Genomic DNA, 25,788 nt, shown 5'->3' on the forward strand with positions numbered 1-25,788 from the left:
CCTCCGGGCGGCGAGCGCTGTCTTTGCAGCGCCTGTCGCCCGATCTCTGAGGCCGTTAGTCAAATCGCGAGCTTCAGGCTGAGGGCGAGGAGCAGTGGTTGAATCCTCGCGCTCTCCGCTGGTCCCGTCACTGCGGCGTAGGGACGTGCGCAGTCGGCGGCCACGTGACCGTGACGCCGGCAGCGTGCCCATCAGGTGCACGTGTCCCGAACCACGGCAGCGCAGGCACCGCACAGGCCAACAGAGGGAAACCATCCAGGACTAGTTCACGGACGATTTCGATCTGCTGCAGCAGGCTGTCGAACGGCTTTGAAGACCGTTCTCGATACGGCAGTTAAGCCGAAGCCTTGCCCTCCTGTTTTCCAAATTCGGGGAAAATGGAGCCGCTGAACCTTGACCTGGAGTTTCTTCCAGGTCACCCAATCGCGTCGACGCGTCCGAGATGTTTAAGGACACGGTTCACACGTGCTTAGTCTGGTTGGCGCTCAAAGGCGCATCATCGAGGAGCAGCCATTCCCTGTCAAAAGCGTCCCGGATATCTTCAGACCTGAAAGCCCGTGTTCGAATATCTCCGTGCAAGCATATTTTTTTTTTCTATAATGAACGTCATGGGACAAAAGCGCCACGACGATTTCAACATGCTTATCCGCTACAGTTACAACCTTTCTAACGCAGAAAACACGTCCTCCTCCGCAGCTGCGTTGGAACCTGTGACTACCGTGTCCGGCAGGCACGTGCGACTCGATGTTTAGTTGCCGCTTGGATAAGAAAAATTCCTATCGTTGTTGTAACGATGGTACGGAGCATACAAGCTTGCAGAAAGAAGAGACAACGTGATGCAAAGGAACAGCGTATAAATAAAACAGAAGATGAGGATGAACACGACGCCGGCGCTATAACGAAAATAAATGATTACAATACCAGCAAATGAATGGGCGCACGGCATGTAGTATACGCCATCTGAGCGTCATCCTTGTTTGTAGGCATACATGCGTCCTGTTTGGAATAAATAAAGTGCTGAACTATGTGTCACGTGTGTAGTGCTTCCTCAGTCAATGATTCATTTGCGCTATTCCGTGTGCCCCAATATGCAGCATCAACCAAGCTGACTTTCTGCTAATCTCGCGGGAATATGCCGACGACGTTTAGCCCTACGAAAGTGAGGGGTACAAAGATAAGTTTACAGAGCCGCGTAGGTGGTTTTACGAGCTTTAAGAGCAAAAGGGGTGCGCTTTCAAGCTCACCAGCGCCGCACATACAGCTATGACAACAGTACAAGTGAGACCCATGTGACCCGACGATGCCACCAAGGTTCCGCGGCATTGATTTCGAACAGGAGAACGATGTGTTGTCTATCGAAAAAAAAAAGGAAAACACGTTCGCTGCCGTGTAAAGGCGGTTCATTTGCGGGCCCCGCATGCGAAACGGCGGTTTAGCAGAGAACAACACACCTCGCGTGTTTTTTGATCGCGCTTAATATTTACGCACCGTATGGTTACTAGCTAGGTGCAAGTTAGGTAACAACGTATCGACATATTCGAAAGCCAATTAACGAAGGACTCACTGTCCGGCAAGTTCGCCTTATGAAACCCGCAGGCTCTGCCTATAAAGCAGACGTTCTGTAGTGGGCTCCCATCAACAAGGTAGTTGCTTCGTCCACCTTCAGTTCCTTTTCGCGTATCGCTTCCACACAATTAAAAAGAAGATTATCCTTTGCTTCCGTTGGCGTCGTTATCTGTTGGTGTAATACACTCTAAGGAACATGCGGGGGTAAGCGAGAGTGACTGCACAGTTATTCCTAAAGAAGGGCGCTTTCGTCCAACGAGGGTCTAAGTGCACGAATGTGCGTGTCGGGCGCAAATGTGGGAAGGTAAGCGTTTAGTTCCTTGTCGGAAAAGGGAGCAGCGGGAGGATGAAGGACAACAGTTAGTCCCCATGCACCCGCTTATTTTTCCCTCGTGTCATTGAGTGAAGCGACGAAAGCTGTAGTGGCTCTTAGCATGAACCTAACGCCCTCTAGGATTAACTACACGCAGGGCAGCACTCTGCCTCTTCGATAAAAAATTCCATGGAACCTAACAGGCTGAACGTGGCGTGCTATGCCCCTAAAGTGCACGCTATAAATAGAGGATACGCATTAAACGCGCAAGACATTTCCACGGACAGGCTCTGGGTCAACCTTAGTGAAGCGATGTGCCGGGAAAACGAGCACATGCTAAACGACACAGAAATTTGTCTGTCACTTCGCGCGCACCATTTTGGGCCACACGTATACATGTTATGGGTTCCAGGTTTGTTCATGCCAAAAATATTCCGGCACTTTTCTCATTTCCAGTCGTATACGATTACAAAGTGCCGAATCTCTGTGGTATTGCCGCACCTGCATGTAGCTGCTTAACATATTCGCTACCTCTGTGGTGTCATTTCAACCTATACAGTTGCCACGGGGTAGTGGTTAGCGTGTCTGGCTCGTGAAAACGTGAGTTCGAATCCAAGTCTGGAGGTTGCTTTCCTTTATTTAACCCAATTATTTTCTTTAATTGCCTTACGAACGGTTCTTGTCATTAATTGCCTGTTGCTGTTACCTTGCGCAGCACAGGAAGAAAGCAACTGCTAGGAGTAAAACATCTCCTGGCAGTAAAACCCCAAAAGGACAAATTGTTGTTGCATGCCAGTTACTCACGAAACGGACTAACCTTTACGGCCCATATCTTCCTTTTTTTTTACCTTAGAGTGCATGGCTGCGATTTCCGAAATTCGCGGCCCTCGGTTTCCTCTTTTACTCGTTCATTGCATAAAGGCGCGTCCGGTCGATTTGATGCCTCGAAGTAGCATTGGGGGGATTATCGGTCAGCTGCCTGCTTAGAAATTTCAGGTTCTACGCGATGCCATTGGCCTAAGAGTGTTAACGCACGAGTTATGCGTAGGCTGTGGGTTCGGGTCCCACGGGCGGTAACTTGCTTCTCGTCCATTTCCATTTTCTTTTTGCCTATCATTTGTGCAATTCAATTAAGTACCATATATAAATTCCACCACGCTTCCCTTGGCTTCATTATCTGCCGGCTCCGTATGGTCGCGAGTAAGGAAAATCGGACCCCTTGGTTTTCCTTCTTCTCTTGGCCCAAAAAAAGGCCGCACACATACATAGAAGGCACGAACACAGGCGCCGCTTCCAACTGTTGAGTAGCGGGAACGGTTTGCGTAAACATACATTCTGCCACGCATGCGCACAAAGAGTGTGCAACCTTGTCACAGAGTGACGCATGAAGAGAAACGGCTGGCGTTGAAAAAAAAAAAATCACATTTCGAGGTGTTCAGTGCAATTGTCTGTTCAGCTATGAAACAGCCTCTGTTATTATATTTTTTTTTAACGCGCCTCCAGCGCAAGCCTTTCAGAGCTGTTACCGCTCTTGCCTAAAATGGCTGTCCCCGACAAGCGAGTGTGACAGTCACACGCTGTAACGTTGTCTACCCTGTGTTGCGCCCCTTTGAACTTTTTGCCTTGCCTACTTTTTTACGCACGCACCCGCAAGATGTCGCACAGTCAATCCCCGGTGTGGCCGATATGTACACTACACCGCAAGACGTACAGCACGACGATTTCCCGTGCCTTGCGCGACCCTGCTTCAGGCAAACAAGAGGGCGCAGCTGCGGAAGCTATTGGGACCGGGAAAGAAATATATATACAAACGAAGATGCGCAGTGCGACGGTTTACAAGCATTTTAAGTTTTCCAACCTAAGGGCTCGACTTCGGACGTTGGGTCGCGGTCGTTTTCCTTCGTACTCCACGCTGTACGATTGGCAATGGCGTCTCCGCTACAGCATCCGCGGTCGACAAAGGGAATCCCCGCCCCAAATAGGCGGCCCACTTGGTTAGTGAAGCTAGCACGATTCGTCGGGGGGTCCATTCGAAGAGAAGCCTAGCTACTGCTGTTTTCACCACCTTGGACACCCGCCGTGGTTGCTCGGCGGCTATGGTGTTGGGCTGTTGAGCACGAGGTCGCGGGATCGAATGCCAGCCACGGCAACCGCATTTCGATGGAGGCGAAGTGCGAGAACACCCGTGTACTTAGATTTAGGTGCACGTTAAAGAACACCAGGCGGTCAAAATTTCCGGAGTCCTCCACTGCGGCATGCCTCATAATCAGAAAGTGGTTTTGGCACGCAAAACCCCATAATTCAACCACCTTGGAGTGCGCGGAGTCAAAAGGAATTGGTTATTGATGGGCAACTCTTGTGCCCATGCGTGGCAAGATATCCTGACTGTCAGAGAAGTTACTGTGCAGTGGCACAGGTGTTCATAAAGGACTTTTACCAACGGCACGCCGTTGATTCCTACATGATAAGCTGAAAATTTCCAGAAACGGCTGGAAGACATGTCCGTGCCCCTCCATGCTGCGTATTGCTAAACACTGCCTATTGTTAAACAATGTTAATGGCTCTCGATAGCTCCTGCGGTGCAAGGACTGTTTTCGCACACCCGTCCTTCCAGTGCAACCGACACGCCTTATCAGACGAACTACAGCTGTTGCACTGTCTTGACACACGTGGAACCGGGGCGTTATTAGAAGTTGTCATACTTTTTTTTTATAGTATCACTCCACAATTACTTTCCGAGTACGCTATATTTATGTAGATATACACATACACATTTCGAGCAGTTAAACAGGTCACGCTTGCGCTCGTCCGCTTTTCCTGTGTGTGTGTTCTTTCTTAAACGGATTCCACTCTACAGTTACTAGTCACTAATCTTATGCTGGTAAATGATCCTTCTTTTTTTTTCAAGAGATAACTCAGTCCATGTTCTCATCTGTGAAACAGTGCTCCTGTGGAACGTTGGCATAGTCTCACTTAGGAGTGTCATAGCAATAGGTGCCTACTTACATGACCTCGTAGTAGCTGTTGTCGTTGGTTTGGGCGTCGGCTTTGGCGTAGGTTTTGGCGTAGGTTTCGGCGTAGGTGTTGGCGTAGGTTTCGGCGTAGGTGTTGGCGTAGGTTTTGCCGTAGGTTTTTCCGTAGGTTTTGCCGTAGGTTTCGGCGTAGGTTCTGGCGTAGGTTTTGGCGTAGGTTTTGGCGTAGGTTTTGGCGTAGGACTTGGCGTAGGTTTTGGCGTAGGACTTGGCGTAGGTTTTGGCGTAGCAGGTGACGGCAAACGTGGAGGAGGCATGACTGGGGGAGGTACTCCTGGTGGAGGGACAGCTGGCAGAGGTGTAGGTCGCGGAGGTGCAGCTCGCGGACTTACAGCTAGAGGAGGGATTGCTGGGGGAGGGACTCCCGGTGGAGGGATTGCTGGCGTAGGGACACCAGGTGGGGGGGCATCACGTGAGGGGACACCAGGTGGGGGGACACCACGTGGGGGGACACCAGGTGGGGGAACATCAGGTGGGGGAACATCAGGTACGTCCATTGAGACATCAGTAGGCGAGACTGTCGTATTGTAAATCGACACAATATATAAGCGCATTGAATACTTCCTAGCGAAGCCACTGAATCGTGCATATTGAGTTTAATTGGTCAATAAGAGTGGCATTTGGTGCGAGCCTCTCTAATCGGACAGGGTGGACGCCTGCAATAGTCCTTGGAAGACGATGTTTCGCTGTTTCCAGCTGACGTCCCTCGTACGTAGCAGGCCGGGAGGGCCTCTGCATTCGGTTATCATTTTATACGACCACCACCACCCTCAGACATAGGCATCCCCTTGGATTCACCAATTACCCCTTTCCTACGCTTGCCGATTTCACGTTATGCCCTATGCCTGCCGAACTCCACTTCGTCCCTCAACGTCACAGAGAATTTTGACTGCCGTATAGTATATATACTCTGGTTTATATATAGGTGCTTTGTATACTCTGGTTTAATACATAGGCGGAGATTCTTTTAACTAAAACAACAACAAAAAGCAGCTAATGTCACCCCTCGCCTCATTCAGCGGTCTTTAGCACTTTGCGACTCGTTGTGTGTCCAAGCCAAGGTCAGGAGCCGGCGTATGTTCCGAGCACATCTGTATCCCCCGTTTGCTCCCTGCTGCAGACCGACTCACTGTCCTCTCAGGCTACATCCAACATTTCTCGTCGCATCACACGTTCTGCAGTCCTTAACTATTCTCGCATCTCTTCGTTAACCGCGAAGTCTATGTCCCTTATAGATTTTGTTGAAGCTTAGCGGGCCTTCCTAATTTGGTTGTACTGGATTAGTATTGCCACTCCGGTTCTCGGCATTTTTGCCAATGTCAGGCGCCATTCCTACCCTGGAGAAGTAGTGTATATAAGTGACGGTAGAATGCACGAATTGCCCCGTTTTATTATCAAGTATATCGTCGCAAGCTGTCAGTCTCGACAAGGCAATATCTTCCGTAGGCCCGAAAATCACTTTTGGTACCATTCTGCAAACTTCCTTCTCATGATCAGAAACCCCTATTGACGTTAAATGGTGCAATATTTTAATTTGAAAGAACGTCAGTTTGGGCATGTCTGTATTCCGTTTTAGTTTTTAGCCCACTAAAGACACAGGGACAGTTCGCATAGACGTATACGAAGCTCTTATAATAATGTGAAACATTTTAACTTTCGCCTCAAACTTGCTGAACATCTCCCGCATAACTGCTCAGGATCATATTGGGCACGAGACTGTTGTGTAGCAATTGAGACGTGGCCACTACAAGGACAAGCCGTATGGTCACAAGGTTTCGCAGAACACATCAATCTGCCATGAGAGCATGCACTGGTCTAATTAGCTTATTCTCGCTACAGCTGGCTGCCAATAATGCGATTAGCATTATTCGAGAAGCTCACCAAGTCTACGGTATGCATGTTTGTCCTCGTCTAACCTTTTTTTGCACCCACTTGGGTCCCTGCGTATATAGTCAGTGAGCCAATTGCATCGGGCTTTTGGGCCGAAGAAAGCGAGCTTGAAAATAACTGTCGGACAGACACGGGTCCCTTGACCATGTCACACTGTTTATGTGCCGCTATTCAGTCAGTCTTTTTCAAACATCAACTTGGCTCACTATGTTTCCGTCACCGGGTATGTGCGGCTGTTGAATGAGCTTCTTGAATGACATGTTGGGTTTCTGGGTGTGTGCCACTGGGAGTGGCTGCCGCACTTCGCTAAACCTCTTTGCCGTCAACTTGGGTGCCTATCTGTGTGCCCTTGGGTATGCGTTGCTGTTCAATGACGAAAAACTGTGCTTTAAAGATGGCGCCTGCGGTGAACGTAATGGAACCCCAGTAATATATTTCCATACAATGTTATGTGCATTTATGTTCAGACAGGTGTCACGCGCGAATTTCGTGGCGACGCGCCAGAGGGCGCAGCGTTTGCGGAAGGAAGCGCGAGCGAGGAGCCGGTTGCAGCACGTTGCGCGTTTCAGCATTGGCCACATGCATACATGGCTTCGATGCTGATCGCAGTGACGCAGACATTCGTCTAGATCTGTTCTGCAATTTCTGCAGATCACATCTAGACGGTTGTAGCAGAGTGCCGCATTTGCCCTCTGCTACAACCGCAGCGGAGAACAATAGGAGACCAGAGGATGTAGTGCGGTTGTGAAGCACAGTCACGAAGAAGCGACACTGCTGACACCCGCAGTGTCGTTGGTTGTGCACAGGTTGCGTCTTAGAAACTCTGCAACGATGAAATCGGAACCTACTTACTTTTGAGCGCCGCGCATTTGCTTCGCTACAGAGGAGAGATGCGGCATCGGGAATTGGCGAAAACATGCGCTTCAAACGCTGAAACGACCGCAGAAAGTGAAGGTAAATTTGTGTCAATCTAGACAGTTTTCTTTAACGGAAGTGGTCAACCTCAATTTCTTCACGCACCTATACTTCAAGTGGTTCTTGTAATACGGGAAACGCTCACCATCCGACGTTGCCGTAGTTCGATCCCCTGCAGACGGACCGCTGCTTCCACCGCCCCCTCCACCGCCACTGCCACCGCCTCCTCCAAAGATGTCCCCTTCTGCAGCGTCTTCGACTGCGCGGAGAGAGTAAATGTGAAGTCAGGGCATACGTGGAACCCATCACACGTCCACAGTCATTCAAGTTCGCGTATTTTGTTCCATTTTTGCCTCTATGTGCGTGCATCTGCGGTAAGCTTCTGAATATTTGAGGTTCGAGGAGAGCACGCATCTGCTCCTCAAGCCCAACCGTGGCTGCGCATGGCGGTCCGCGCTGCTCCACACATAGGTGCAAGACATCAACCTGCCCCGGCCAAGGCAGGGTCGGAAATAAGCGATTTTTATCCGCTCTCGGGCCCCTGGGTCCTCCTATAACCCTCTGCATGAATACAAGGCACACTATGCGAAGCTCAAGTGAAAGAAAATCACGGACTAAATTGCTTGAGGCAACAACATGAAACGGTTCCTTTTTATGTCTAGGGAACACGCTTTTTTATAGCCAAAATGAAAAACAAACCGCAAGCTGCTCTCTATACAGTCCGACTGTGACCGTTTTTACGACTGCAGTACTTTATCACTCTCGCTACGACTTGTATGCATCGTACGTGCTGCAATGTGATTTTTTTTCGGCGTTTAACGAAATCCCGCAAAATGCGAAGTAACACAACGTGACTGCGCTCGTGCGCTATCATATTGCAGCGCTCTCAATCGCGATTCGAGCGAAGGAACCGTGCGCGCGGCCGCGGCTCTAGGCATCGCCTTCACAGTGAGTCAGCATCTTTTGCGGCGGCGCACGCAAAGGAAGCGCCGTCGTAGCCTATAAGCCATATGCTCGACACACGGTTGAGAGCACTACCATGCGATAGCGCACGAGCGCAGTCAGGTGGTTTTATTTCATATTTCTCGGGCTTTCTTTAAACGACGACAAAATCGCCACGTTGCATGTACTTTGCTACAAAAAAAATTGTTCGCCCGTTTCTGAGCGCCCTCTACAACGCAACGAAACGCACCTGGCCATTAAGTGAATAGTAAAATTTTGCACAAATCATCTTAGTTAATTAACCGGAACATAAAAGGCAACCTGAGGAGCGCCACATGACGGCAAACCATATGCTGTTGGTTTCATTCAGCTGCGGCTAACCAACTTTTTTTAAATCCTTGGCACAAGTTACGTCAAACACCGTGCACACACGACAAGCATGGCCCACAGCGTTTGCTAGGGAAAAGAGCAGTGACATCTGGCAGCACAGAATACGCAAATATTTGATGAATAGTTATACTTTCCAAACTTCCCAATCGGCCTTTTACAGCACACCCCGGTCGAAATGTCCGGAAAATATTTGAAACTTCATGTTTCAAGCGTGCAACAATTGTCGCGTTCCGATTGCATCCTAATCGAGCACCGCGTAAGCTTCGTTTCAAAAATAAAGTACTTTTCCGACCATTACGATACTGCTTAACGCGAAATCTGAGCGCAGCCCTATACGTTTCTTCTTTTTTTTCATTTCGACACATATTCGCCGGGTCGGGCGATCTTTCTCGTGCAGCGCGTTGACGAGGGTGCGTAGTGTGACGCGACCGCCTCGGCTCTCCGGAGATGGCGAGCGGCAGTACGTGTGCGACGCGTAGGCGTGATTCACAGCAGTCGCCGCAAACAGACCTCCGGCTCATGCAGCGCTTCGTTTTCACATACGGTATCAGTGGCGTCGTCGGTGAACAGACGACGCGCGCTGCCCGGGCGCCATCTCGTAATCGTCGTCTCTGCAGAGCCCGTCTTGCGCGGCAGTGCGCTTTTCTTCGCAGGCTTTCGCCCATTGCGCTCCTCCTCCGCTGTCCGCCGCATGGATACCGCCGCTCCCTCCTCCACCGCTTGCCTCCTCGCGCTCTCTTCGCTATCGCCCTCTCCCGCTGCGCTCGTTCGCTCGGTTACACCGATGACGCCGACGTTCGCCGCAGGAACGGACGCTTAAGAGCTGTGCTCTAATATCTTGCTACAATCTAAACCAACACCACAAAGCACCCGTGTGAAACGCGACGTTGTGTTGACTTCGAAGTCAATGAAATGCTTTAGTGATAATTTATTTTGTGGTACGCGATAGATATCTGTTGTTTGTTCGTCGAATAATTCGTGTGCTCGCCCTGAAGAAGAAATTGTTGTATACAGGTCACTTCAGACTATGAGCTCCAATTCACGGCTCGGGGAAATACACATAAGCTGCGAATCAATAAACATTGTATCGCGTGAAGAAACCCATTTTTTTGTTGCTTACCATCCGATGATCCCAGCAACAGGTAGCCGAGAAGTGCAACAATACCGATAAAGAAGCAAATGCCGACGACAACGCACATGGTCGTCACTGCGTTGGAGTCGTCACTGGAAATTTTAATATTAAAGCGCGCATTCAGGCCCGCAGTTCATGCAATACAACGTCTGTAAGGGTTTTTTTAGCTTACGCACATATGAGTAGTCTAAGTACGTGATCGTTTAAGGATATTTCTTTGCGTCAAATGCTCAACAAACGCATGTCTCAGTAATCTGCTGTTACTGCTGTCTACTATAGGTACACACCATGCTGTGCCTCGAATTTTTCGAAAAACTAACACGAAGCCTAATCGTCTACCGTTCTCGACAGCACTCACGCTGGGGCATCCTACCAGGAGATCACTGCGGATTTTAAAACGTCCAACAGTGTTTTTTTTTATTTATCTCAATCGAAAAATCTGCTACACACAATGTTACATTACTAAGGTTAAGGTTGCGCCACTAATCATTGGTTTTACCGCTCATTACGAGGTCTTTAGCCTCTCAAGCTGTCTTGTTAAGCTCCAAAATTAACCCCCATCTGCTAGTAAAACGACCTCGTTGTAGCCCGAGTGTGCGAATCTTTTTTCCGCTTTTTTTAGCTGTCTGTCATAGCACAATTAAATAACGTTATGTACTGATATTACTGATATTCTCAACTTCACGAAACCGAGCCACAAGGGTAAAAGAAGAGCAAAATTTTAAAGCACTTACAACTGCGTGGACCAGCCGTGTCAATATACTAATCTAGCCAAAGTACAATCGCATAGGAAACAGGCCTCGACAAAGACGTTTTGAAATTGAATCGCGATACACATACAGGATACGTGGGCGATAATTATATGATATTAAGATAAAATATGCTTGCCAAGTAACTGTATTCGATACGATATTCGCCCTGTGTATCTTAGGACACTTCGGTCCATGCGGTGTAATTACTAATGATAGCTCTTGTGTAGGAGCCACTGCAACTCTGGAACACCTTTATTCTAGATTTACCTTCTATCGACGGACTTTCTTCCTCTCTCTACTCTACTTTCTCTCTACTCACTACTCTCTTACTCTCTACTAAGCTGACGATTCCTTCTCGAAGTATAATTGCACAACTATCTCATCATTCCGCAACAATCTAAGGCTGGAAATACGTATCAGATCGCGCCAGGTAAGCTGCGTAATCAGCCATTTCTTTATTGTCTGTCCAGTCGCAAAGCGGGTCAGCGTCTTATTTTGCTACGCGTTTATATGCTTTAGTAGTAGTCGCACATAAACCTTCCGTCCGTAAATGCAGATTCCGCGCTGGATAGTTCGGCTTGTATCCTCGACACAAAACACAAGAGAATGTTTATAAGCGATACATTGCGCTGTATACTTGTCGTTCTCGGGCGAAGGTGAATGACAGAAAATGCAACTATTTATTGCCTGAGCCACAGACACCAGAAAGTTCCACTCAGTCACCTACGTCACGGCATCATCTTAATGACGATATTGTCACGTGGTAGTGACGGTGAAGAAAGCAGCAATACGGTGGAATACAAAACTAGATTTTACTGGGCGAACCTGTGCCCACAAAGACAGGCTAGACTTATAGCAGAACACGTGTCAACACCTCATGTTCCCGTTTCATGCCATTTATATTACCCTCATCGCTTTGCAGCCTCGTAGAGGGGAGCGGGCGCATAACAGGAGAGATAACCACAACCATACTTACAGAGCAATTCACGCAGCAAGAACAATAATTAGTTGCAGAGTGATTTGCTGCTAGTGTTACGAAGCATCAATAATAAGCAAGCTTCAAGGAGGAGAAATTCAAAATGTGAAACTGTTTTTAATATTCAAGGGGAATATGGTAGCGCGATTCAAAGACGGGACAAGAGAAGACACAAAGGGACACACAGCGTGTGTGTCCAACGTGTGTCTTCTCTTGTCGCGCATTTGAATCGCGCTACCATATTCCCCTTGAAGATGCATTACCAACAAGCCCACATTGCAACCCTCGTGTTTTTAATAACTAAGTATGTTAATAAAGGGAAAATCAGACATCCACCCGTTGGTAGCTATTGCTACAAAGGAAACCCATACGGGTTCCTCGAAAGAAAAGCCTCAGAGTTGAAGAAAAATTCGTCCTGGTCCTGGACTCGAACCCGGGACCACCGCCTTTCCGAGGCAGCCGCTCTACCATCTGAGCTAATCAGGCGGCTAGCAGATGGCAGGGCGAAGTCGAATTTGTCGACAACACACGAAGCAAAGGCAAGTGTTTGACTTAGTATTTCTGCCGAAACCCGCAAGGTGGAGAGACGTTAATCAAGGGAAAATCAGACATCCACCCGGACCAGGACGAATTTTTCTTCAACTCTGAGGCTTTTCTTTCGAGGAACCCGTATGGGTTTCCTTTGTAGCAATTGCTACGAACGGGAGGATGTCTGATTTTCCCTTTATTAACTTCTCTCCACCTTGCGGGTTTCCGCAGAACTACTACGTCAGACTAAGTATGTTAGTTCCGATAAAAGATAGCGCCGACATGCAATAGGTTGTTGCATTCGCGGCAGGCATTGGGAATGCAGGAATGAGAACAGCTAGATAGCAGTCCTTCAGCGAGGAACATTAACCATCTGAGAACGGTAAGTTCGTTGTCGTATTAGCTTTGGTGGCGATATCTGGAGGGACCGACAGTTGCGATTGCGATGCCTTATCATGTGGAATATGCAAAGTCGAACAATCTCAAGACGGAAAATGACAGATGCATGGTTAAGGGTTGCTTCCACAAGCATTACAATGGTTGTAGTGTTGTATATAGTTAAAATGTTGTGAGGATGTAGGTTATTAGTTTTTAGTTACGCAAGGGCCAGACACGACCAAGGAGCGCGATGCAGGAAAATGATGCGAGACTCTAAGCAGATCATAACTGGTTCGATAAGCTAGCGGTAGCGACGTTCCAGCTATCGTTATCGTAAAGCGGAACACGCCGTAATGGGTTTGCACCAGGGTGTGGAACGAAACCGAACCCAAACCTAAAACCGTATATCCGAACCGGAATTTAAGCCAGAACCTAACTCGAACCGATATTCTTCGAACTTGGCTTCTACCCGAACCGAAGCTTTACCAAAAGAAATAATACTGGTTTAGTGCGGAATGGTTCATGCATGTGGAGCGATAGCGGGTGTTCTCAATGCAAGCAATTCTTCAAAATAAATTTCAAAGCGATTTCACAAAATGAATGTCTAGAAAATTTGTTGTGCGAGCAATCTGTACTAAGATTCACGCTTAGGCACAAGTTTAGTACTAGATATATTCTCTTTATGGAGGCACTGAACTTTCCGTGCTCTTCTTTTCTAAACAAGACACATGATGAAAAAATTGAAAATGAAATACACGCAGCAATGAATACATTGGCCGCATATTGACTTACTCTTTAGCACCTGTAAAGTACGGTAGCGAAAACGGTGAGCAAATGAGACCACTCAAAGGCCTCGTTAGCAAAGACATAATAAACTCATGCAATTATTTCGCGAAATAAATAGTTACGGAAGCAGGGCTTAGCACTCCATTAATTTTGTGCTTCCATGACGAATAGCTATTCCATAATTGAAGAGGCGTCGTCCGCAATACGGGGCTTATAAGATGGATGGCTCAGCATCACGCAGTACGCAGTTGCAGACAAATACACCGGCTACCAAGCGCTGCTAACAGTTCTGAAACGTACTGCTAAGTACTCTTGGTAAGTGCTTCAGCAATGAAAGGACAATGCCATCTTATTGCTACGAAGGCCGGTCTACATCTATCTAGCCTACTCCTTGACAGCATAATTAAATTAAACGGCGCGTGATAACTCGTCACGCTGCCAGCGTGTGAGCCATTTTTATCACTTGGCAAACAGTCAAGGCTGTACCATCCTTCGAAAGAATGCCCGGCTTTGCGGTATTCCGGCAAGCCGGGCGGTTTGCCGATTGAGCGGGTGCGTAAACTTCAGCGGCGAGATTGGTGGCGCCAGCTGGTGGTGCACAGCTCAACCACACAAACACAGAGCCAATTACAACATTCTACTTAGCTCCTGGTGCAAATTTTCGACAGCGACGTAATCGTGTTCACAATCACGCCGCTGCCTCCTCGCCCTCGGTGCAGAGGGAGTTGATAAACACCTGCCGTGGAAAAGAAGCTGACCTATGCCTAACGAAGTCTCCCTGTCGAAACCTTAGCTCCGAGCCGAGGCTTCCCTCGTTCGCCACTTATCGTAACCCTGTTGTGTCGTTTGTCTCAAAGGAAAAGTGCGTTTGACAGAAGCACTGCGTGAAACTCACCGGTAATCCCACTTTCGCTCATGGCTGCAAAACAAAAGAAGCATAATGAAGCAGGCATCAGAACGTTATCTCTTGTCACTTCTATACTGCATACGCAACGCACTCGTGTCCGTCCGACACTCGCCGAGCACAACGCAACGGCTATGTCCATTGCACTAGCGACTCGCGCAGTGACAAACACTGCCCAGGGCATATCGCCAGTGATCTTCATTTTATTTTATTCTTCTTACAGCACAGTTTTACCCCATCAGCCAAGTTACTCCATGAGGCATGCATAACATCTAAGAGCAATCGAGTACGTGATTGACTAATCAACACGATTTCACTAATTAAGGGTGCTTACTAATTAGTTTACAGCCCACGTTGCAATTTACGAATCGTACCTAGTGAGCTTGCAAGGCATATCGATTTGCAATAACTTCTCAGGATGGCAGAAGTTTCGAGATCTGCATCGTCGAACTCGCTGTAAAGAAACGCACTGCAGTTTCACTGACTTAAAACAAAACGCTGTTGATGTGTTGCCGCCAAAACCTAACTGGAACGCAAATGTATTTCGTGGCACACTTCGAATATTAACATCACAATACTGGCGCCATCTTGAGAATTCGTTCGAAGTGAATACACTACGTATTGCTCGCTCAACACTTTTCGGCAGACACGCGCGGCATCATCATCATCATCATAATCATCATCATAATCATCATCATCAGCAGCCTGGTTACGCCTACTGCAGGGCAAAGGCCTCTCCCATATTGATCCAATAACAACCGGTCATGTACTAACTGTGGCCATGTCGTCCCTGCAGATTGGGAGAGGGAACAAACGCGAGTTAATGATATCTTAGTTGAAATGAAGAAAAAGAAATGGGCATGGGCAGGACACATAATGAGGAGGAAAGATAACCGATGCTCATTAAGGGTTACGGACTGGATTCCAAGGGAAGGGAAGCGTAGCAGGGGGCGGCAGAAAGTTAGGTGGGCGGATGAGATTAAGAAGTTAATCTCATCCGCTGCAACGAGCAGCAGCGTAGAAGGCTTTTTTGGCCATGATCAGAGGAAGAGAGATTTCACAGTATCACGACCATCTGCGCTCGCGTATGCACGAAAGAACCTGTCGCGTAGGGCACTTTATCGAGGTGAATTAGTTTTTTTTTCTCTTAAACACTGGACTAGGTACACCTATAGGGCTCAATACCGGCGGTACCGGGGAAAAAAAGAAAAAAATAAGAACGCAGCTTGCACATGTGCTGGAACTTAGCCCGCTACTCCGCTGTGCCGCCAGTTTCCACGCATTCCTTCATATCCGCTATTCGAAGAATCCCAAATGTCGCCTGCACGTGCATACACGTATGTTTCTCAATCGCGGTGTCGCATTGGTTATCAACTTAAAGAAGCAGAAAAAGGAAAGGCGTCGCCTTTAACTGTAGTTCTTACCCGACGACTCAATCCCGGAGAGCCCGTCTGGACATGCGAAAAAGCAAAATTATGCCAACAAAAAGAAAAATTACAAGGTATCCGCATCAAGGGAAATTCATTTGTTGTTCTGCTTAAGTAATTTCTCGGTTTCTCGCTTCACCCTCTCCGGTCTGGCATCACCGCCCGTGGTCAGTGTCGGTGCACAATATATACACATATTATACCAAAGGGAAGTTAAACAATACTGGTGGTTTCAATAAAACAATGATACATCAACGTATACAAGGCTGTAAAAGCCTTGTAGGACAACCACACCGAAGGAGTAGTTAACTGCGATAGCGCTGATTGAAGTAAAAGTAACGGAGCGAAACCTACCACATCAACAATAGTTTAAAAAACGCAGCGTTTCGACGCCTAAGACTGAAGCTGCAGCTTCTATTACCACTGAACGTTTGTTGCCAGGTCCAGTTACAATCAGACATTAAAAAAAGGAAAACACGAAAATGTGAGAACTATCAAGACTACTAAAAAAACTCATATCAATGTGTGTGCGAAAATGAAAACTGGCGCCTTTAAGCAGACTCGGAGTTGCACTATGACAAATGGCACGCCGACACACGGGGTCGAAAACAAGGACGAAAACAAAAGTGACTTTGAAAAGAGCCATGCGCTCGACGATCGAACTCACCGCCTCCGATTGACGACATCTCAGACATCTCAGCTGCAGAAAAAAAAGGGAATCGGGCGTTAAACACGTTCGAGCTCGTTACGGGCGAATTCATTTCGAAACTGGTAGTGGCTACCAGGACTTACTCATGGCTGGAGTGGATTATTCGCTCGAAGCCGGAGAACGGTCCAGGAACAGAGGCAGGGGATCTTCAGCAGGGGTGCACTGCGAAGAGTTAAAGCAAAGCGTATAAAGATCGAGACCAAAACGCATGAGGAACAACACCGCTATAGACTTTTGCACAGAGGTTGTTAAATCATGTGTCCAGCGGCGCGCGCAAACAAGCACGAACGCACGCATGCTCACGCAAACTCACATATGCGTCGTCATTCACGAGAATTCTTTATATACTATGGCAATGATCGTCGCCAATCAGGACGTTAGGGCTTGGAAGTTAAAACCGGGGACGAGCGGAGCAAATTGCGTTAGGCCTAACGCACTTGCAAGAAACTGCCAGCCGGCAAATCAGGGGAGCAAGGTTGGCACGACGTCTGGAAGTTCTGCAACCACTCTAACGGCCAAACGGGAATGCCTAAGGCAAACGGGCTACGTTTTTCCATGAGTGACATTTCCCCTTGCGCAGCATCGTTCGCATTTCCCGAAATTACTATAGCATAGCTTACGTGCTGCGGCAGCACGCGGTGCTTTTTACAGCGCGACGTGTCGTCTGGAACCCTGTCGTCTGGAAATCATCTGGAACACCGCACTCGGTGCAGAGGCGGAGGCCTACTTTCGAAGCGCTGGAAGATTTCACACGTCAAAGGAGGAACAGGCGACCTTAAGAGGCGGTGTGGCTTGAGGTGAGAGATCGGCGCTTCCCGAAGAGCGTATACGTCCGCTCGGCTGCACACGTCACCGAAGGAACGACACCCAACGGTCGGGGGCACGCAACGGTCGCGTGAAATGCCTGCGCGATGGCAGCCGTTGAAAGACGACGTCGGAAACTGTGGCGCATACCCACTTCGGCAGATCGGCGAAGAATCATTGCCGGCACTGTTTATTACCACGTTTTGCCCCCTAAAGTAAGAGACCAGCGATCTCTAGGTTTGATTCTTCGAAGCAGTGGACTTTTTCCCACAGTGGTGACCTGAGCCATGGTGACATCGGCGACTGTGTCTTAACGGCGGAGTGAGCGTGAAATTCAAAGCGCTAGGGTTGTTTTGAGAACTTTTCTTGATGCTATTGGGTTATCCTTTCTTGCCAAATAAGTTATACCTCTGTCCCATTGCAGCTATACATAGCAAACAATTTTCTGCGCTCTACTGTACGGCTCTCTGTGAAATCGGCTGACTTTTGTAAAGAAGAGAGCGAGGAAAGTCCTCGCACAGGCGCGTTCGGGATGTCGAATTGCGAACGCGCGTAACTGATTTGGTGGCGCCTCCTCGTAGCGGCAAACGCTTTAGAATTCTGAATATCAAGCGTTCGCACGCTCGGGCGACTCATGTCCTGTGACTGTCCTTTCAACAGCCATTTTTGATCGCACTGCTCTAGACTAAGTAGACGGAAGGCTTGAATGAACGAAGAGTGGCGATTCCATTCTGTTAAAGTGGGTGCATTTAGGAGGAGGAGGAAGAAGAAGCATGTGCTTGCTGCGGACGCGTCCACGCCAGCTCCCGCTTTCTCGCCAATTTTAATGTGCCTTTTGCCCAGTTTTGTGCCTTTTCTACTCGGAATCGGATTCTTGAGGTTCTCTTCTACCTAGGGAGACCACATTTCGGCAAGTGCGTGACCTCTGGACTTTTTTACGAGTGATTTCAGCTCTCGCCGCCCCGCTTCGGGCTCTAAGCCTAACGGCGAGTACGGCCGCCGCCATTAACGCCCGTCTCGACTCCGACCAAGCCGTCGCCGACCCCAGACGTCCCCGCGCCCACCCCGGCTGTGGTGGCCTCCAGCGATCACAACAAACGAGCCTTGCACCCAAGAACGACCCTACAGCGATGGCATACGAAGTCAATGGCCAAGACATGAGCCCGGAAGACTTCACCGCAGACGCAGGGTGGAATATCGTCGCGCCGCGCCCGTCAATAATCAAGACTGCGTTGAGCCAGCCCAGCCTCGTTAACCACCAACGAAAGGGAGGAAATACGAGCGCAACCGTCTCAACAGCCAGAAACTCCTTGATCAAAGCAAGCAGGATGCCCGCGCTACCAGAAGATGACATCAAGATCGTGATTCGCATAGGTGGCGGTATCAACATAGCCAAGGTAGGCCAACTTACGGTCACCAAAGCAATTTGCGTGGCTGCTTGCATCGAATCTACCGAGCGAAGCGAGGACACGATATGCCCCAATTTGAAGCAGAACATCATGGTGGTCAGCACACCGTACAAAGCGAACGCAGCAAAATACCTCAGGATCCGCAGCATTTCCATAGTAGAGCAAACGTTTGAAACCACTGCATATAGGACGGCGCCGCACGAAATGTGCAAAGGCGTTATAGAGGGGTTCCGCTCGATGAGACGCAGGACTCCATAAACCGCAAGATCGTCAACCCACGCAACCCGCTCGCTCTGGCGGCAACGAGAATCAAGGAAACTGGCACGGTCATCATCGCCTTCGACGGCTTTCGAGTCCCGAACGATGTCAGATACAACAACGCCCTGGTCAAGTGTTCCCTTTACCGCAAGCAGATCGCCATGTGTGCGGCAGACTCGGCCATCGTGGCGACGTATGCCCCTCGCCCGACGACGCAATTTGCAAAGGCTGTGGACTAGCTAACCCTAACCCAGATCATGTGTGCACCTCGATCAAATGTGCGCTCTGCGAGGGAAATCATGTCACGGCAAGCAAGGAATGCACGAACCTACTCTAAGTCGCTCGCTGCTCTGGCTCTATGATGGGAGAAAAAGCACCTACCACCATCAAAGAATTGGCGAAAATTGTTCAGGACATGTCACTGAAGCTTGACAAAATTGATACAATCAGGACTGACCTTGATGAAATCAAGGAAGCGACTCAGTATATTAGTAATTCCTTTGATGATTTTAAGACCAAGCTAGAAAGTGCCTGCGCGGATCTCAAGACTCTGAAAGACGACAATGATCAGCTTAAAAAAGAAAACCTGCACCTTAAGCAGGAACTTGCCACAACAAAGAAGGACATAATCGATTTGAAGCAATACAGCAGAGCAATGAATTTGGAAATTAAGGGTCTTCCTTTCACTGTTGATGAGAACCTTGAAAATACCGTGCAGGTACTCGGAACTAAACTTGGCACTGAAGTCTCCGCATCTGACATTGATGTAGTTCATCGCGTATCAACTAAAGATAAAACGAAATCAAACATTGTTGTCCGATTTACATCTCGCAAAGTCAGAGACAACTTCCTCCAACTCGCAAAAAGGAAGAAACTTTACACATTAAACTTGCAATTCAAAGATGACAATCCTATTTACATAAATGAACATTTATGTCCGGAACTGAAGATCTTGCTCGGCAAGACCACTCAGAAAAGGAAAGAAAAACAGTGGAAATTTTCCTGGGTTTCCAATGGAAAAATTCTTGTCCGGAAAACTGAAACCTCGTCAGTCATTCACATCACTTGTGAGGAAGATTTGAATTTAATTGCATGATTTTGTGGCCTCGGCAGTAAGTGAGCCATTTTCAGAAATGTGTAATGTGTCGCATCTGAACTCGGCTTTTTCATCTGCGCATAACCTGAAGATACTACACTGCAACATTAGAAGCTTAACTAAAAATATTGACTCTTTGCTGGTTTTATTAAAATCCCATTCCTTTGAGTATGATATAATCGCGTTGTCAGAAACGTGGTTGAAACCTGATGAATTCTTTAATATTCCGAATTTTAATTCAGTTTATCTCTCGCGACCAACAAAGACGCGTGGCGGAGGAGTTGCTTTGTATGTACACAAGAATATTCCTTTCAGGCATTGTCCCAAACTGACATGTCAGGTTCCCGAGGCATATGATTTCCTATTCCTTGAACTGAGTTCCAAGTTAACTGTAGGTGTTTTATACCGTTCCCCAAGTTCGCACATAAGTCTTTTTCTGGATGCCTTTGAACCTGCTCTAGAACATCTCGCTTCTATGAATAATCCAGCGATAATATGTGGAGATATTAATATCGACACTCTTAATGACAATGCAGCACCATACGTGAACCTGATTGAGTCTTACGGGTTACTTAATCAAATAACACAACCAACTCGAGTCACCCCCTCCACAGCGACGCTCATAGACCATATCCTATGCAATTTCGAAACCTCACTGTCTTTCTCTGGCGTTATTGATGCTGATATTTCTGACCATTTTCCAGTGTTTCTTCTAGCATCGTGTTCTCCTCTCAAAAAAGAAATTAAGAAACGCGTGAAAACAACTATTGATCACAGCCTATTAAGTTACCGTATACGCACTCTAGTGATCAATGTTGAGAACAGTGAGAATATTAGCAAAGAATTCGACCACCTTATTAGTGTTATCTCATCTTGCTTTACAGAAACAATCGTTAACGCAAAATCTTATTATTCTGACCCAATATGTCCTTGGGTAACGACTGAGGTCTTAGCTGCTATACAAACTAAAGATAAATGGTATAGAAAGCACAAGCAGTTCAAAGATAATGAATACTATCGTATACAATATAAAATACATAGAAATAAAGCTCTGGCCTTACTTTGAAAATCCAAAAAGCACTATCATACAACTCTTATAGAAAGCAACCAACATGCCCCGCGTAAAATGTGGAAAATAATAAACTCGGTCATTACACTTCGAGAGAAGGATCATATATTGCCAGAAATTATCCCACCTACTAGAACCACAGAAAGCCTTGCGGAAGACTTCAATCAATACTTTTGTAATATAGGTCCAACTCTTGCGAAACAACTAAGTATGCACGAAGCCCCTGAGCTTCCAGCTCCTGTACTTAATTCGTTTGTTTTTGATGATATTACTCAGGATGAAATCATTTCTACCGTTAAAACAATGACTGGAGGAAGAACACCAGGTAAAGATAAGATACCCTTACTCGTCATTAAACAGCACATCGAGGAACTCAGTGGGCATTTAGAAAAATTATTTAATGCATCCTTCTACATGACCACATATCCAGACGCATTTAAAATAGCGCAAGTCACACCAATATACAAGTCCGGTAGTAAGGATGACATCCAGAACTACCGACCAATATCAATACTTAGTGCCCTTAACACAGTATTTGAGAAGTTATTGATGAAACGTTTTACCCATTTTCCAGATAAGTATAACGTACTAGTAGATAACCAGCATGGTTTTAGGAAAAACAGATCTACTTCCACGGCTGTACAATGTTTAAGTGAATTTATTAACAAAGGATTAAATAACAAAGAGTATGTAGTTGGCATTTTTGTTGATATTAAAAAGGCGTTTGACACTGTGAACCATGATATACTACTATCAAAACTACATCGGTATGGATTCAGAGGTCAGGCAAAGCAGTTTCTCGAAAGCTATCTTTCTGGTCGCAAGCAATGTGTTAAAATCGACAAATCCGTATCAAGTGTTCATTCCATCCTTTGTGGCGTGCCTCAGGGCTCGGTATTGGGACCATTACTCTTTTCCTTGTACATAAATGATCTGTCAGATGCTTTGAATTATGCCCAAACTATTATGTATGCTGATGACACAGCCCTTCTCTTCTCTAGTCATGACCCTAATATGCTCGAAAGGCACGCTAATAGTGATCTTTCTCAGATGTGCCAGTGGTTTTTACAAAATAAATTAACAATACACACCTCAAAGACTAAATACATTGTGTTCTCTAGTCCATATAAAAATTCATATAGCTTAAATGAGTTACGAATAGGCGCAAACCCCCTCGAACGAGTCGATCAACAGGTATATCTTGGTATAACACTAGATTCAGCTCTCAATTTTAATCCTCACATAATTCGAGTAAGCAGTAAATTGAGACGGGCTTGCTTTATCCTAATAAAAGCTAGAAAGTTCTTCCCGCTTCGCACATTGAAAATTTTGTATTATTGCCTTTTTCAAAACAATATGACCTACTGCGTGGAGTCCTGGGGACTTACGTATAACACGTACTTAAATCAAATAGTAATTTTACAAAAAAGAGCACTTCGAATAATAACACATAGTAGACACACAGATGGATCCGCTCCGCTATTCCGTCACTTAGACATTACACCTTTCTTTGCTATGCGGGATTTCAAACTAGCTTGTGTGGTTATACATATACTAAGCCATAACATCCCACTATCATCATCTGTTTTTGTATATCCATCCCATCCAACTAGAAATTTTTTCAGTTGTCGATTTAACCTTCCAGCTGTTAATAATGTGTATGGTAAAAGAACTATCGCCTATGCCACTGCTAAAATTTGGAACCAGCTGCCTGCTAACTTAAAAGTAGGTCAATTCTCAATCGCCGATATAAAAAAATTTTTCCGAAGCCAGCAATATTCGACTCCTCTATAAGTCCGTGTTTTCTCTTTGATGCATTCTTCCTTTTTTTCAATTTTTTTACTTTTTTTATTTTTTATGTTGTCCTCCGAACTATTGTATAATTTCTTGTGCATTTCGCCTGCCTTTGTGTATAACTGTCGTATAACTGCTTTTACGTGAATCCTGTGTAAAATACTGAGTTGTCTCGCTATAATTATTTTTTCGCATTTCCTGCATGGGCCCAAGTCTGGCCGAGAAGGCTAAGGGCCCAGATGATTCTCATGTATTTCTGATTAGCCGTTTGAATAAACTGATTTTCTGATTCTGATTCTGAAACCGCTTCCAACTCCCCTACGTCATCCGAAGAAGACGAGTTGAAAGAAGAATCGCAGCAAACGCAAGCAAAAGCACCACGAGATCAGGACCAATCGCCCTGAGTCAGCACGACTTCCCGCTGCTCAAGGACGCCCTGTGTAGCGCCATCAACGACAACGTGGCTGCCAACGCAGATGCTCACTTGTCCAGCAAGCGGGGCCGCTCGAGATAGAGGAACTGCGGTCGCCTGTCGTTGACGAAAGGACCATGCGAGCACCAAGACGTAGTTGAGCTGTTTCATGACCTGCATGACACGCACGTCATGACATTCATGTATTGACGAATCATTTATGCGCTTCATACACTCTTGCCCTACTATGCCAAGTTTGGTACATACCAAGACGTAGGCGGCTGTTTCATGACCTACGTGACATGCATGTCATGACATTCATGTAATGACCTATAATTACGTTCGTCATACACTCTTGTCATACTATGCCAATTGTGGTGTATACCATGTTAACGAAAGGGCCATGAGAGCACCAAGACGTAAGGAGCTGCGTCATGACCTACATGACACGCATGTCATGATATTCATGGCATGACCCATCATTTCTATTTAAACGTATGCACTCATTTGTCGTTTATATTTATGCACTCTTGTCATACTATGCTAATTTTGGTACGTGCCATGTTAACGAAACGACCATGAGAGCACCAAGACGTACGCGGCTAGCTATAGACAGATACTGTCAAAGCGGAAAATTTTCGCCAAGAAGTGCTTCGCATTTAATTTGACAGGCGTGCAACGAGACAATTTCGGTCACCTCGTCTGCAATAAATTGGGGCGCAGTAGTCACAGGTAGCCGTGACGCAGTTATTCAAACGTGGATAATTTTACTTTATGGCCACCAGTAAATATTAACAACGTACTTCAAGTCGGCCTGGTTGGTTCACAAAGTTGAATGCTAGTTAGGTTCACAGCAGGTAAAACACATTACTTACCTCGCCAGCTAGGAAGCATAAACCGGCACAGTTCATTATGTCGGTGTTTCGTAAATCCAACGACTCCTTTTTTTGCAATATTCTCGTAAACTTGCGCACTACGCGACAGTGCGAAGAAAAAGATGCGAAATGCTGTCGAATGCTCTAGCACACAGCCTAAAGACACTGCGGAGTGCAAAGAGCACAGACGCCGGCGATATCGGAAAACGGCATGAAACTGGCAGCACCATTCGTGCTAGCTTATAGATAACATCGCCCGTCACTGCGGCGAGACGAACCGAAAAGCTTCAGCTATACTCAGAGCGCTAAACGCGGCTCACAACAGGGCGGGCGATGAGCTGTTGCCACGGCGCATGCGCAAACGGGCGCGGTCATTAGCGACCACTTTTTTTTTTTAGAGCGCAGCTCTTTGGCGTCCGTTCCTGGGTTTCGCGTCGTCGTTGTCGGCGTTGTCGTCGGCCTCGTAACCAGCTCGCCGACGAATCTGCTGCTCCGCCGCCGCGCATGCGCGCTGTCGGCTCTCCGGGCGAGGGAGGATGATGGAAGGGAGGAGGAGAGACTGTGGAGGAGGGCTGGCTACACAAATGGCTCTTTGGCGTCCGTTCCTGGGTTTCGCGTCGTCGTCGGCGTTATCGTCGGCCTCGTAACCAGCTCCGCCCCCCTTTCATCCCCCCAGCGCTAGCAGCGACCGACTGATACCGCTTTCGTGAGTGCGCTACCGCACTCACGAAAGACGTCGTGCACTTCCTGCAACTCGCATTAACCGTCCATCGATCCACACCGATGTTAGTAGTGGGGGACTTGAATGTTGACATAAAGACAAACAGCAATTTCCTAACACTTATGCGGGAGAACATCCCGTTCTTCTCGCTCGTAACGCGTCCCACGGCTGTGGCAACCTTGCGAGGCACTTGTATAGATCTCGTCTTTGAGAATCAAGCATTGGTGTACCAAGTCGAACATATATCAGTCTATTTCTCCGACCACAAAGCTTCCTTCATGACTGTCAAGAACTGTTAGTGGAGTCTTTGTTAAAGGAATACGTGTGAAAAATAAAAAAAAATTCTGTGATAGCGCATACATGTGTTGCTCGATTTCTTTGCCTCAATCTATCGAAAAGGTGAAACAGCTTATTTGCTGCGCTCAAATTTCGCATGAGGAAGTAACGTAATCGTCGGTAATTTTTTTTTTGGCAAAGGCGCAAAACTCAGCTCAACCTCTTCTTTGCACGCGAACTGAAACGCGGCCTCCCAAGCCAGCGCATGCCAGCGCGCGATGCCCTCTGGTCTGGCACGCCAAAGCGCGCCGAATGTTGCCAGTCACGCTGGTTGCGGGTGACGCTGCAGATTGTCGTGCGCCGGCGTAGCGTATAACCAGTATAACTGCGTCGCACGTGGCCTTCGCCCGCGTTCCGTTGTGCTATAGTACGAG

At 47.2% G+C, this 25,788-nt stretch overlaps 1 protein-coding gene across 11 annotated transcripts in view; it reads right to left on the reverse strand.

Moving 5' to 3' along the window:
• LOC135921383 (uncharacterized) overlaps positions 1-25,788 on the reverse strand; it is a 141,794-nt gene that overhangs the window by 30,922 nt on the left and 85,084 nt on the right. For 3 of the 11 annotated variants that reach the window (XM_070525981.1, XM_065455728.2, XM_070525982.1), the window contains exons 2-8: positions 23,555-23,656; positions 16,724-16,802; positions 16,599-16,631; positions 15,929-15,955; positions 14,496-14,519; positions 7,862-7,975; positions 4,886-5,428 (exon numbers count right to left, since the gene is read on the reverse strand). In XM_070525981.1, coding sequence (XP_070382082.1) covers positions 4,886-5,428; positions 7,862-7,975; positions 14,496-14,519; positions 15,929-15,955; positions 16,599-16,631; positions 16,724-16,727 — 745 coding nt within the window. In that variant the 5' untranslated portion in view covers positions 16,728-16,802; positions 23,555-23,656. Of the gene's footprint in view, positions 1-4,885; positions 5,429-7,653; positions 7,732-7,861; positions 7,976-10,168; positions 10,498-14,495; positions 14,520-15,928; positions 15,956-16,598; positions 16,632-16,723; positions 16,803-17,260; positions 17,556-23,554; positions 23,657-25,788 lie in introns of those variants that run through there. The other 8 variants (XM_070525983.1, XM_065455727.2, XM_070525985.1 and 5 more) reach the window with 8 other exon arrangements.

Source organism: Dermacentor albipictus, chromosome 9, assembly GCF_038994185.2.
Source record: "Dermacentor albipictus isolate Rhodes 1998 colony chromosome 9, USDA_Dalb.pri_finalv2, whole genome shotgun sequence".
In the NCBI taxonomy this organism is placed as follows: Eukaryota; Metazoa; Arthropoda; class Arachnida; order Ixodida; family Ixodidae; genus Dermacentor; species Dermacentor albipictus.